General features: G+C 41.1%; 1 protein-coding gene across 2 annotated transcripts in view; it reads right to left on the bottom strand.

Annotated features, from left to right (window-relative positions):
- The window catches only part of KATNIP (katanin interacting protein), a 166,640-nt gene that overhangs the window by 102,014 nt on the left and 49,467 nt on the right, over positions 1 to 15,159 (bottom strand). For both annotated transcript variants that reach the window (XM_032794660.2, XM_032794661.2), the window contains 3 exons: positions 13,057 to 13,206; positions 10,880 to 11,052; positions 4,514 to 4,626 (listed from right to left, as the gene is read on the bottom strand). In XM_032794660.2, coding sequence (XP_032650551.1) covers positions 4,514 to 4,626; positions 10,880 to 11,052; positions 13,057 to 13,206 — 436 coding nt within the window. The remainder of the gene's footprint in view (positions 1 to 4,513; positions 4,627 to 10,879; positions 11,053 to 13,056; positions 13,207 to 15,159) is intronic.

The raw sequence follows: 15,159 nt of genomic DNA, 5'->3' as shown, positions 1-15,159 counted from the left end.
AAAGGTATAACACAATCTAATGGCTGGAAGTTGAAGCTAGACAAATTCAGAGTGGAAATAAGGTGTACATTTTTAACAGTGAGAGTAATTAACCATTGGAACAACTGAACAAGGACTGTGGGAGATTCTCCATCACTGACAATTTTTTAAAAAAAGATTGGATGCTTTCTAAAAGATATTCTCTAGAAATTATTTCAGGGAAGTTCTCTGGTCTGTGCTAGAGATTCATAGATTCCAAGGACAAAAGGGACCACTGTGACCATCTAGTCTGACCGCCTGTATAACAAGCCTTATTTCCAATCTGAATTTGTCTAGCTTCAACTTCATGTTATACCTTACTCTGCTAGACTGAAGAGCCCACTATTTAAATAGTTTTCCCCATGTAGGTACTTATATACTGTAATCAAGTCATCCCTTAACCTTCTCTTTGATAAACTAAATAGATTGAGCTCCTTGAGTCTATCACTATAAAGCATATTTTCTAATCCTTTAATCATTCTCAGGGCTCTTCTCTGAACCCTCTCCAATTCATCAACATACTTTGTGCATTATGAGACCAGAACTGGACAAAATATTCCAGCAGTGGTTGCACCAATGCCATATATAGAGATAAAATAACTTCTCTACTCCTGCTTGAGATTCCCCTATTTATGCATCTGAGAATCACATTGGCTGTTTTGGCCACAATATCACACAGGGAGCTCATGTTCAGATGATTATCCATCATGACCCCCAAATCTTTTTCAGAGTCACTGCTTCCTAGGATAGAGTCTCCCATCTTGTAAGTATGTCCTATGATCTTTGTTCCTAGATGTCCATGTGACGTTGCACTCCATATGTTTTAGGGAAATATGCTAATGAGTGTGAATATAATGTAACTGGAATATGCTTTCTGCATACCTCTTGTAAGGTATCATTACAAAGCTTATGATCTACTGAGTGTGTTCATCCTATTTGTTTGCATGTATTATTTCTGTGTGTGGAGTTAGGAGAATATGATATAAACTTGTATTACTGATGTAAACATGTTAAGTGAAAGCCATTAAGGGTGCTTCAGAATCATTGAACTGCGAATGGGTTTGTCTATCTGCAAGTCTTCCTGTGTACCTGTCTTCCAGCTACTAGGTAATGAAAAGGAGGTCTTACAGTGACATGTGATCACCTGAACTGGAATCCATCTTAAACCTGGTGCTTTTCCATCTAGATAGGGGGTGAGGACCCAGAGAGACAAAAGATTCCTGCCTTAGGCCAAAGCAATAAAAGGGGGTGGAACAGAACAAAGGGGACTGCCAGTCGTGAGAAATTCCTAGTTACCACCTCAGTGGGAACTAACAAGGACTGTGCCAGGGGAAAGGATTGGGCCTAGACTAGGAAGGAGTCTAGTCTGTGAAAGAAGCTTATTGGAACATCACTGCGGGTGAGATTTACCTGTATTCAGTTTCTTAATGTATTAGGCTTAGACTTGCATGTTTTGTTTTATTTTGCTTGGTAACTTACTTTGTTCTGTCTGTTATTACTCGAAACCACTTAAATCCTACTTTTTATACTTAATATCATTTTTTGTTTATTAATTAACCCAGAATAAGTGATTAATACTTGGGGAGCAAACAGCTGTGCATCTCTCTCTATCAGTGTTATAGAAGGCAGACAATTTATGAATTTACCCTATATAAGCTTTATACAGAGTCAAATGGATTTATTTGGGGTTTGGATCCCACTGGGAGCTGAGTGTCTGGGTGCTGGAGACAGGAGTACTTCCTGAGCTGTTTTCAGTTAAGTCTGCAGCTTTGGGGGCATGGTTCAGACCCTGGGTCTGTGTTGCAGCAGGCTAGCGTGTCTGACTCAACAAGACGGGGTTCTGGAGTCCCAAGCTGGCAAAGAAAATGGGCTTAGAGGTAGTTTCAGCACAGCAGGTGACAGTCCAAAGGGGGTCTCTGTGACCGAACCCATCACAGTACACATTTACATTTACCTGTATTAAATGCATATTGTTTGTTTGTGCCTAGTTTACCAAGCAATCCAGATTGTTCTGTATCAATGACCTGTCCTCTTTATTATTTACCACTTTTCCAATTTTTGTGTCATCTACAAACTTTATCAGTGATGATTTTATGTTTCCTTCCAGAGCATTGATACAAATGTTGACTAGCACAGAGATAAGAACTGATCCCTATGGGACCCCAATGGAAACAGACCCATTCTATGATGATTTCCCATTTACAATTTCATGTTGAGACCTATCACTTAGCCAGTTTTTCATCCATTTAATGTGTGCCACTTTAATTTTATACCATTCTAGATTTTTAATCAAAATGTTGTGCAGTACCAAGTCAAACACCTTACAAAAGTCTATTACACCAACACTACTACCTGTATCAACTAAACTTGTAAACTCATCAGAAAAAGATATCAAGTTAGAAAGGATCTATTTTTCATAAATCCATGTTGATTGGCATTAATTACATTACTCTCCTTTAACTGTTTATTAATGGGAGTCTCATATCAGTTGCTCCTTTACTTAAGATCAATTTAAGACTGACAGGCATATAATTATCCCTGTCATCTCGTTGACTTTTTTTAAAAAATGGCACAACAATAGCTGTCTTCTAGTCTTCTGAAACTTCCTAGTGCTCCAAGACTTATTGAAAATCAACATAAATGGTTCAGTGAGCTCTTCAGGCAGCTGTTTTAAAACTCCTGAATGCAGATTATCTGGACCTGCTGATTTAAGGTCTAACTTTAGTAACTTCTGTGTAACAACCTCCAGAGACATTAGTGGAATGGAGAGAGTGTTATCATCACCATATGATGAGACTATGTCATCTAATGTTTCCACAATACAGAACAGAAATATTTATTGAACACTTCTGCCTTTTCTGCATTATTATTGAAAATTCTATCATTTTCATCAAGTAGTGGACTAATACAATTTTCAGGATTCATTTTGTTCCTAATATATTGAAAAAACTCCTTTTTATTGTCTAACTTTGCTGGTTGTAGAGTTCTCCTTGTGTCTTTTGACTTCCCTTATCAATTTTCTACAATTCCTAACTTCTAATTCATATTCCTTTCTTTCAGCTTCCCCCTTCTGGAATTTGTTTTAATTAGACAGATAAATAGATAGATAGATAGATAGATAGATAATCTGTTGTCACAAAGTCAGGCCAGATGGCTGCAAGAGGGTCCTGGAAGGCTGATATATTAGCCCTGGAATGTTAAAGGACCTTTTTCCTACAAGCTGAGAAGTAGCTACCTCAGGTCAATTACGGATACCGGAATCCAATTAAGAGCTGCCTGAGGCCTTTAAAAACCTCTCCTCTGGGGAGAACAAGGGGGAAAGGGAGAGAGAAAGAAAGACAAGCTGCTGCCAGGCTTGTGGCAACAAGGAAATAAACTGCTCCAGGGTGAGAGGCTGTGTTCTTTCTCATAGAGGAGACAGCCAAAACTGAGTGCCTGCTACGGGAAGGACTGACACCTCAGGACAACCAACAGGATGACACTTTGCCCCAGCGAGGGGGGCAGCGAAAGGTACCCCCCTGGCTTTTTATTTATGAGACTGTTTCTTTGGTGGAGGATCACCTTTAGGCTGACTCTATAGATATATAAAATATTCACTAAGTATATAATAATAGCTGCCTTCACGTCTCCTCTAAACCAGGTTGCTTTGTTTAACCAGCACAGCCTTCTCTGTGGCTATTTGGGCATCTAGTAAGGTGTTATTAAATGAATCCCAATTATCATTCAAATTTTTCTTTGTTAAATTCTTCCTCCCAGCTGATTTAGCTCATAACTGTTTTCAGCTTTGTGACTTTGCACTTTATAGAAACAAATATATATATATTACTGGTCTGAACTTTATTCTGCTTGCATCTCCTTCTCAACTGTCAAGTATTTGGTTTTCCAGGGGAACAGCTTCCTGCTTACATACAGTACTGGATGTTCTTTGCCATCCACCTCCTCGGACAATATGGCCCTGGGGCCCATCTTGGAGGAATCCATTTGGAGGATGAACTGTTTTGCAAAATCAGGCCTTCCTGTGCTCTTCTCTGGTCTGTCTCTGGAATCTCCTCCACTGCTGAGCTACTTCCTCTTTGAATGCTCCCATCACTGGAAACATGCCTAGCAAAGGCAAGGCTTCCTGTGTCCAGAGTGGCTTCTTAACCCTTGCCTCATTGGTGCAGGGTTGATAAACCCCATCACACACCCACTCTCACCTGGACTATAGCAGAAAAGTCAGTTGAACTTTTAAGAAAACCAGTATTTTCAGCCTCTCTCCTGTACATAACCAAGATGCTGGTCATCCTGCCTTTTACAGGGCAGAGACAAAATATGGGACACAGGAAGGAACATCTAGAAAAATATTTTGTGGTAAGATTTATCCCATTACACAGAGCAGAAATTACGTGCTTCTAGAAATAATCACAAGAAAGGATGAAACCAAACAACCACAGTATATGATATCAAAAATCCAGTACATTAAGGAAATCATTCTTAAATAAACGAATATAGCTACCTGCTTCCCAAATGGCCAATTTTTTCAATAGCTTCTGACACTACAGTTGTTTCCTGCTGTTTTTCTGAAGGCTCGGTTGTTGCAGAAACAGATGAAGTTGAAACAGAAGGCAGCTATGTAAGAAAAGATTAGCAAATTTTATGTACACTATTCCCTACACAAACAAAACAATATGAGTTGTGGTTTGTGTCTCTGAAATGAATGAGAGTATAGTCAAATTCTAATCTTAGCTAAACTAATGTAAATCCATCATGTTTCCATTGAATTTAATGGAATTACTGTGGATTTACACTGGTATAGCTCAGATTAGGATCTGGTCCTTTACATGTAATACTATAGGCAGGTGAAAATAATGTAAAAGGATTACCTACCACCCTTTAAAATAATTCATTAATATGAGATTTAAAGCATATATCAAAGAGCGAAAATGCAATTTCCTTCCCACTTTCAGCTTGCACTACTCCAAAGTGCTTTAATGAAAATAAGAAATTACATTCTGCAATGGCAGTCCTCTGCTGATAATATTTTGAAAGAAAGATCACTGCCATTGTCTCAGGATCCTGCACGTGAACAGGGTAGAAACTCCTCAAATTCAAAGATCTAAAGTCACTGGTGGGGCTTAGTGCTCAAACCACCTGCTCCTTTCACAGTAGATGATAAAAACTGTCATGGTTACAGTGCAAACTGCCTTTTGGATCTCTTTAAAGGCCCACTTGAGTGCATCCTTCAGGTGACAGACTTGGCTTCATTCACCTCTGTCAAGGGTGGAACTCCAAGGCTCAACCACTCTTGGATTGAATTTGTGGATTGCAGTCCCCCTTATTTCCCAACCATGATAACATGACAGCCCCAACTGAACCTGCAAGAAAACTTCTCCTGGGAGACTTGTGAACCATGGTTAATTAAAGTGACTCAAAACTGACTTCTTCAAAACAAACATATTGTTTATACACCCAAATGTAGATAGCAAGCAGAAAGTGATAAAACAACAAAAGGTCTATCTGCCTGGGTCTTACCTAACTCTTACCCTTCCCTTGAAAGTTTCCCAAAAGTTCCACTCAGTTCAGGCCCCCTACTTCTGGGTTGCAAGGGACAGCTAGGTCATACAGCATTTTCTGCCTCTCTCTCTTACAGTGTGTCCCCCAGGCAGCTGATGCCCACACACCCCTGCCTTCCACTATCGGAAGAAGTCTTTAATGGTTTAATGTTCCTTTGATTCTAGACTCAGGCTGGGGAAAAACAAATCTGCTAGCATGGCTGGAAACAGCATTTTCCAATTATAGTTCTCGCATTATTTTTTTAAGGACAGTTGGTATTCTCTTTGGAGGAACCTTGTGTCTGTCATTCATTTCCTGCTTGTTTTCCCCTAACAGCTTTCTTTGATTCAACTTCATGCAGTCCTAATGGATGATATCAAGCATTGAGGTACACAGGACATTCATAAAAAAATGCAGATATCTCCCTGGTTCTTCATAAGAATATTCCCATGTTTATCACAATTGAACAAAGTACAAAAAATTACATAACCTTTAAATGCTGAAGGAAGAGTGAGGTTTGATCCATCATATCACACAGCTTTCAGAGAACAACAATTACTAGTGTGACAGATGGTAAGCTTTTCTGTAATTATTTATAACTACTATATGTTGACCTGGTTATTGAGATGTTTACTGTGTGAATATATTGGTTTAGTTTAATAGTAAGCTGTAAGAAAATAAACAGGAAGGAAACAACAGCTCAAGATAAGTACCCTACAGTGAACATTAGAGGGTTATTGTAGGAAAACGGCTGAGCCATTGGCTCTGAAGAGCCTGCCTCAATCTCCTGCGGAGCTTGCTGAATTGGTTTGGACAAGCAGAGCCAAAAGCCTGTCAACTGGCAAGCCCAAAGGAACCCTAGCGGGACAAAATGAGGCGCTCTGTCCATAAGGAGGTAATTGCTGGGAGAGCTGTTCAAACTAACACAGACACCTATTGGGGTATCTGAAGAAGAGAGGCCTGCTTAGGACACCCTCACAGAATGATAGGGCTCTAGGTAAGAAAGACATGCATGTTGACTGTTCAAAATCCTTTTTCTCTAAACGCTGCTCCTATTGTTAAAATTAAGCAACATATTAGCTTAAGAAGGCTGTCACACTTTATTCATCACTGGTCACAGACTCACAAAGGGATGGATGGAGGTGTACCCAGATGGTTGTTGAGGGCTCCAGTAAACTTTCATTAATGGCCATGATAAGTCTCCCTATTGTGGAAATATGAAGAATTTCTTTGTGCTGCTTCTCTTGGACCACTTCCAGGAGTATGATTGAGGTTTCCACCACATGTTTCATCAGGTCCTGGAAAAAAGAGTTACTAACCTGTTCAATAACTGTTCTTGTTTGAGATATGCTGTGCATGTCCATTCCATTCTCAGTGTCTGTGTCCCCAGTGCAGAGACAAGAGAATTTTTTCCCTTGTCTGTGTCCCCAGTGCAGAGACAAGAGAATTTTTTCCCCAGCGGTACCCATTGGGAGGCTCAAGTGCCCTCTGCTGCCATGCACCACTGCGTGGACATATAAAGGGCAGAGCCACCCCTAAGTCTCCTCAATTCCTTCTTGCTAGAATTCCAAAGTAGAGGGGCAGGAGGGTGGGTGACATCTCAAAGAATAACAGTTACTGAATGGGTTAGTTTTTCTTCTTCAAGTGATTGGACACGTGCATTCCACTCTTGGTGACTCTCAAGCTGTGAAAACAAGAGGTGGGATTGCACAACAACTCATCCAACTCTAGCATTGTCTCTGGAGCCTTGAGCCACAGCATAATGGGAGGCAAACACGTGGACTGAGGACTAGGTTGCCGCTCTACAAATGTCCACAATTGGAACTTGTGTCACAAAAGCCACTGAGGCAGACTGTGATCTCAGTGAATGAGCTGTGACTCTGCTTACAAAGGTGATGTTAGCCTCCTGTATATGCATGTGATATGACACGGCTATCCAAGAAGAAATTCTTTGGGTGGAAACTGATTGTCCTTTTGTTCTGTCTGACACCTCTACTAACAGTTGGGAAGACTTAGGGAAGTGCCAGTTCTGTGCAGTTAGAATGCCAGAGCTCTTCTGATATGCAGGGTATGGAAACACTCCTCTTCCTTGCTCGAATGCAGCTTCAGATAGAATACAAGCAAATAAATTGGCTGGTTCATATGGAAAGATGACATCACCTTTGGGAGGAACCTTGGTTGAAAATACAGGTAAACCTTGTCCCTGAAGGATATCACATAGGGAGGCCAGACATTAAGGCAAGCAGCTCTCCTACCCTTCTGGCCGAGGTGATGGCCACCAAAAATTCTCTTTATTGACAGATGCAGTAGAGTGCAAGGCAAAGGTTCAAACAGGGGACTAATAAGTCTTGATAACACTAAGTTTAGATCCCACGGGAGAGCGGGAGTCTTGCATCTGAAGATAGAATTTGACTAGGCCATTCAAAAACTTATGGATATGTCATTAGAGAAAAATCCACTTCAGGATGGAACTGTGAAATACTTGCCAGATGTACTTTGATCAAACTAGCAACCAAACTTAACAGCCAGAGCCAATGTTCATGTTGACTGTGGGCAGGCAAAGGGAACATCTACATATAGATTGGTTAGACTTGTTCACAAATGTAGGGAAGGGAGGACCTGAGAGGGCACCTTCACCACTTAATCTAGATGATGATAGCTCAGAAAGTAGACTGATGCCAGCCAGCCCTGTTGAACTCTGAGGTGCAATCTGGCATACTGAACCAGGTAAGTGCAGGAACCCATGTGCCTCAGAAGCCTCAAACAATTTTGTGCTGTTGTGACTAGGTGAGCTTTCATATCTATAACAACTGATTGAATTGCTTGAACCTTTGAGTCTGGAAGAAAAGCTCTGGCCTGAGCTGAATCCGTTACAGCCCCTATAAACTCTATTAGCTGGACTAAGGAGATGAGAGTCTTCTCTGTGTTGATTCGCGGTCCCAAAGCACTGATTGTTGACTGGCTCAGGGATACACTGCACTGTACCTGCAGTCTGGATCGGTCCTTGACAAGCCAGTCATCCAGACAGAGTTGAACTCCAGATATTCTGAGGAATGCAGATACTACTGCCATAACTTTTGTAAAGACCCTGAGAGCTGCTGGCAGGCCAAATGGTAGCACAATGAACTGGTAATGATTTTGATTTACCAAAAATCTGAGGTACATCCTGTGAGCTTTGTTGATTGCCACATGGAAGTAGACATCTGTTAAGTCAAGGGTGGCACACTAGTCTCCAGGATCCAGGGAGGGGATAATAGAAGCTAGGGTGACAATGCAAAATTTCTTTTTTTAAGAATTTGTTGAGTTGAAACAAGTCTAATATTGGTCTGAGACCCCTCTTCACTTTTGGGATTAAGAAACAGAGGGACTAAAACCCTTGCCATCTGAGATAGTGTTGAACCACCTCTGTGGCCCCAGAGCAAAGGAGAGATTGTACCTCCTGGAGCAGGATCTTCTCGTGAGAGTAGTCCCTGAAGAGGGATGGGGAAGGAGGGTGGCAGGGAGGGGTAGAAACAAACTGGAGGGTATAACCCACTTCCACATTGCTCAAGACCTACTGGTCTGAAGTCACTTGGTACCAAGCACTGAGGAAGTGGGAGAGACCATTTTCAAAAGTGGGAGAATTTGGGTCTGGAGAGATGGAGACTGTTTGCACCTTCAACATGCATCCATCAAAACCAATTTGCATCCATCAAAATGATTGATTGGCACTTCCCGCATGTCTTGAAGGGCCTGGAGCTGGGGCCAAAGTAGCAGGAGGAGAAGGCTTGAACCTATATCCCCTGGATTTCAAGGCTTGTAACTTGGTTAAACCAAATCCTATTTCATCTGGAACAAGGCCATGCACTGCTCCTCCAGGAGAACTATTTCTCTGCTAAATGACATACCAGACACACAGTAGATTTTTCTCATGTTCTTGTCATCAAGAATGTGAGATATATGTACAAATGGGTAACCTAGCTGTGCAGTGAAAAGTCTGTGGCTCAGATATGGGGTGAATAATTAGGAACAGCTGAAGTTGAGGGAAAGGACCTTCTGAATCTTGTAAGAGAGATAGAGAGAGGCTCCTGTAGGCTTTGGAAGGTACACAGAATCTGAGGTAAGGAGTTGGGCTATGGAATTTACACATGCAATCAAAGCCAGTAGAATTTAAAAGTCCTGGGAAATAAAATGCCATCTTTTGTTTATTTTCTTTTTAGCTCCTTAATTCTGCCCTGTAGCACATTTACATGTTGAAGGTGGAATTTTCAAAGCCTTCAGTGTTAGTAGTAACTGGAAGTAAATTACTTCCCTTCGAGTAGAGTTAGGCCAACACTGAGACTGAGGGCTTTTGAAAATCCCACTCTGTGTCCCAAGACAATGCCTATTTTAAGTATTACCTTACTTTCATAAAACATAGCAAGTTCATGTTATTTGTAAATATGCAGAGGGAACTTCTCTCTCTCTCTTAACCACAAAACAACAGACATCACAAAAAATTTGGAGAATTTGCAGAATTTGGCAGCCCATAACCTGGAAAGAGATACTTTAACACCAACAGATCCAGTCTTAAAATCGAGCCAATAAGGGTTTGATTCAATTCTGAAGCCAATGAAAAGCTCCCATTGACTTCAGTGAAACTAGGATCAAGCCCTAAGTGCTTGGTGAATGTGTGCAATGAAAGTCGTGTGACTACTTTTCAAATTGTGTGGGTGTTAACTAATTGTAACTCTGAGGAAGAGAATGGCAGAAACCAGAAGGATCCTTTCTACCTCGAAGAAGAGTCATATAAATGGTTAACACATTTTTTTCTGATCTTCTCTGAACTCAAGAAAGAGCTGTCAGGTAATATCCTCAGAAAGTGCATGTGGGGTGACCACACTATTCCATTTCATGTAGTGTTAAGAGTCACCCCACCATGCACCCCTGTAAGGCTTTAAACCAGTTATACTCATACTGGGGTTTGTGGGCCATAAGCGGCTCGTTAATGTGTCTAATGTGGCTCTTTGCAGCACATGACATTAAAACAGTGTTATTTAATTATTAACCAATCAGTATGCTTTTACTATGTTATTAACTAGTTGTAGTTGATAAAATAATAATACTTGGTCAGTTATTTTGCTGTGAACATTATATATATAATTAACTGAATTAACAATGAAACAATGAATTCATACTACTGCAGCTTTTGGGGGTAATGTTGATTGCCAGTTTGGCTCCTGAACCATTTAGGTCTGAGTAGCACTGCATTAAACCATATAAGATTCCTATTCATGTTTAGGGAAAGGATATAATTTTTGCTGCTGAACACCTTGAACCTCTCTTGTCCAAGCTCAGTACTTTGGCATACCATTTGATGGCAGACAGAAGTCTCCAGCCTTCTGCAAAGCATCTCTCTTTGCAAGATCTCATTTTCAGCTTGCATAGCTTTAATGACAGCAGAAGCAGATTGCTCAGGATCCTTCTTCTCACAAACATTCCTTCGAGTTGCTGACAGTGGCTTTTCTGGTCGACTTAATGGTCCTGACATCGAAAAGTAGCAAGAAATGTCTATTGATTATCTCATACATGTATAAAACACTGTACAAGCCCATGCATGAAATATCTGGTCTAGTTATTAACAAAGGGCTGAACTGGCAGCTTGTAACCCGGCCCAACTAAGGCACAGCATATAGGTGATGCTAATGTTTGTTTTAGCATTAGAGTTCCAGGTCTTCTCTACCTTGGACAACTAGTGAACAAATGACATCACAAGAAAGTATAGATAGCAGTGTGGCTGCTATCGATATGCATATCTGTATGCACAGCAGCAGAATGGGCCTGGCTGAGCTATGCTGAAGACATACCAACTGGTTTCTGGCAGGTTTGTTCTTGGCACAGCTCACCCATGCTCATGCTGCCACTACCTATGCTACCACAACTACACTGCTATTTATACTTGTGTTAGCTCAATAAGAGCTAGCATGAGTATGTGTACATGAGCAGGGGAATCACACCCCTGGTACACAATGTAGACATAGCCAAAGGCAAAACAACGAAACACAATCCTTTCTCCACAGCCCTCAGAAAGCCCTGACAGCTTTCAGGCCTACTGTTTTTAAAACACAGCTTAATCATACTATAAGAATGATAACAGGGACATTGAAGCCAGCAAAACTTGTATGGTTACCAGTCCTAACTAATATTCCTCCACCTAACATCTGGTATCAGAATGCACCAATAAACTGCCCCTCAAGCTACAGAAAATGACACATTTGCCACTGTTCAGGGATATATGGGATGCACTGCATCACCAATTACATAGTAGAAATCCTATCTGGACAGTGCTGCATACTTTCCATTAAGCTGATAACCTCATCAGCTTACAGTGGTGGACAGGATGGGAGAAAACCTCTGCTACTACCAGGAACTCCCACTGCCACTACCAGCCACCCCTTGACTTTGGACTTCCCACACCACCTTTGGAGACAGATTAACAAGTTTAGATGTGGCATTGTTTGCTGCTGAAGACTGACTATGCCTGTGGCCTGGGTATCTATGGTGCTGTGAAAGATGCTGCATGCATGCTGGATGATTGCTCTTTTTGTGCTGGGCTCTCCAGAGGTCTTCCCAAGATGACCACTGTTAACTCAAGCTGATGTTGTTTTTCTCCAAACCATCCCTTGGTTGTCTTGCTCACACACAATTGCTATATGTATATAATACCCTGTTTTAAAAGTGTTTGAAGGAAGTGCAACACACATCTTTCAAAAACTGGTCAACACAGGGATCTGATCCGGCAGGTATTGCTACAAACATTAGCTGGTGCTGGCATTCAGGTGACAGGTGGAGTTTGAGTTTCTCTTTTGTTTAAGAAGGAATATAATTTCTTGGTTTTGTTAAGGTTTTGCATTAATTAAGGAGCCACTATTTGGGTTTTTCAGTATTGTTAACTTTACTGGCTCTCAGGATTCATTTGGAAGCAGTCGTATTTAGCTTGAAAAGTTTTATTACAGTAATAAGTCCATATGACCCTCTTCCATTCATTTGAATAACTGGGATTATGTCAGATATCCTCCACACACCCTAAAGCCCATCTTTTTGTAACTGATGGTGAACTTGCCTAAGGGGAGTGGCTGGATTACAGAGAGCTACCATCTTTTGATAATTCCTCTGAAGATCCAGTAGTTGCCATGCAGAGGCTGCCTTCCTGTCAGCACCCTTTCACCATAGGGAATATGTCTGTGTAAAGAAAAGGGGGGCAAGAATAGAGCAATAGGGAGGATGGAAAAGGAGGGGAAGAAGTCTTCATTCTGTGGGGGCAGGGAAAGAAGAATGAGGAGACAGAGAGGTGGCATATATAGCCATGGGCTTGCTCCTGTTCCCACTAAAGTCAATGGAATTTTGAGATGAGAGGAAGCATAAAAATGGGCACTAGCCCAGGAGAGTGAAGACAGAAGTGTGCAGAAGGGACAACATCTAAGCCAGGGCAGGGAAAGGAGAATGGAAGCTCACACTGTATACTTCACATATTCTCATCTCTCTTACTAGAACAGGTTCTTTCATGTCCCTCCTTGTGCGGAGGTCCAGCAGAAAGTGGTCGAGCCATTTTACTTCTGACCTTCATAGGTCTGATTGGAATGTAGGTTTCAGCAGCATCTTTCCTCTTTGCAGACAGAATTCGTTCCTGTTTCACATCTGCAGAAAAACAAGGGAGAAGAGTATGAGAACTAGAGTCACAGAGTTCAAGGCTAGAAGGGACCACCAAATCATCCAGCCTGACTTTCTGTGTATCACAGGCTACCACCATCACCCAGCTCCTGCACACTAAACACATTAGTCAAGTGAAATTCAACTGGCTTCAGGAGCAGCAACTCAGTGAAGAGTTATTAGGCCTTGTCTACAAACAAGAGTTTTGCTGCTTTAACTATGCTGGCAAAGTTAAAGCAGTACACACACACCATTCCCCTAGTGTAGATGTAGTTATACTGTTATAGATATGCTTACATACAGCTTATTCAAGTACAACGAAGCTACATAAGCTATACCAGTATGAAGCGCCTTATACTTGTATAACTGTATCTATATTAGGGCTTTTACCAGCATAATATATCTGTAAATAAAACATACACCTTGCCAACATAGTTAAGCCAATAAAACTTGTTAAATGTAGATTAGGATTTAGACACAAATTTTGGATTACAAAGGAAGATGTGGTGATCTATACTATTACGTTCATCACTTTTACAAGGACTATGATAAATTTTGTACAAAAGTATGACTTGTGAGCTATCATTTGAAAGCTCATAATCTGCTGAACATTGTCCTCGTAAAATATGTGTATCAGTGTTATATGTAAAGTTATAAGATTCTACTGCATAACATTGTTATAACATGCTCCAATGTTAAGAAAAGCAGGTCAAAACCAGTTTCTCAGGAACAAAGGTCAGGCCAGTACCCAGCCAGATGTTAAAAGACTATCACCTGCTTAAGTGGCCATTCTCCATCAGGGGGAAGATGTGAATAAGAAATTTACATTTCATCACAGGGATGGTTCAAACCTCACATCCACAAGAGACTGCTTGTCACCTGGTCCCCAGCTGAGGGTAATCCTTAAAGAGGGGAGAGGGTTATAAGAATGAGAGACAGTGACCTCCCCTTCACCTTTCTCTCCCTCCATCTCTACTCATGGCAGCTTCTGGGCCCATAAAGGGGGGCTGCAGAAGGACATTACAGCAAAGATATTCCCATGTTTCTTCTTTGGATCTTTCAGGACCATCGATCTTTCTGCTTTTGAAGAACAAGACTGCTGGGCAATCAAAATGACATTTCAGCCTCAAGCACAAGGCAAGAGAGAGACATGACCCCGCCTGCAAGGGCAATAGTGAAAGAGAAGTTGCAGCCAAGAATTTATGTCCTTTTTGGTCACCATTTTAAAAAAAATAGAACTTTTGAAAAATGGAAAGCATTCAAATAATAAATGTTGTCCTCAAACTTTTAAAGTTTAAATGATTGATGACAGAGGTTTAAAGTTGAAGACCCAATTCACAGAAAAGAGAGGTCACTTACTAGTAATTGCCTCTATGCATTCCCACTTGTGGGATGTGGTGACCCTGGCACTGAGCTGCAGAACTGCCTCTTAAAAGCTGTATCCATTGAGTGGCACCCAGAAGACCCAAAGCCCAATGCTGGTACTGGTTCGCCAGGTCTTAGTATGGCTGATCAGATCGTATGCTGTGTCTGTGTTTCTCCAGCAACAAGGTTGCAAGTGAGAGTCAGCACTAGAGACCAAAGCTGTATTTTCTATCTTTGCTGTTCTTTTCTCTCCCTTTTGTGCGTGTTTGCCTCATTTAGCCTTAGGGAAAGCAGAAATTGACTTCAGCAACAACCACAGCTCCAGCCACCTCAACTAACTAGTTTTCTTTTCCCCAGAAAGAACAATTGCCATATTTAATACCACCTAAAAGACCATCAGATGAGTTTTCCCCTATAAAAACTCTCAACAGCTAAAGCGAAAGGTAATAAGGGATATTGTTAAAATTAAATCCTTACTTAACACTTTACATTTCAAATGCTTCAACTGTTTTTCCCCTTTTTATTCTATATCTTTAAAAAAAGGTTATAAAGATATTTAATGGTCTAAGCCAGCGG

The sequence above is a fragment of the Chelonoidis abingdonii genome, chromosome 9, assembly GCF_003597395.2.
Source record: "Chelonoidis abingdonii isolate Lonesome George chromosome 9, CheloAbing_2.0, whole genome shotgun sequence".
In the NCBI taxonomy this organism is placed as follows: domain Eukaryota; kingdom Metazoa; phylum Chordata; order Testudines; family Testudinidae; genus Chelonoidis; species Chelonoidis abingdonii.
Note: the sequence above shows the minus strand (reverse complement) of the source record. Positions and strands in the feature narration are given on the sequence as shown.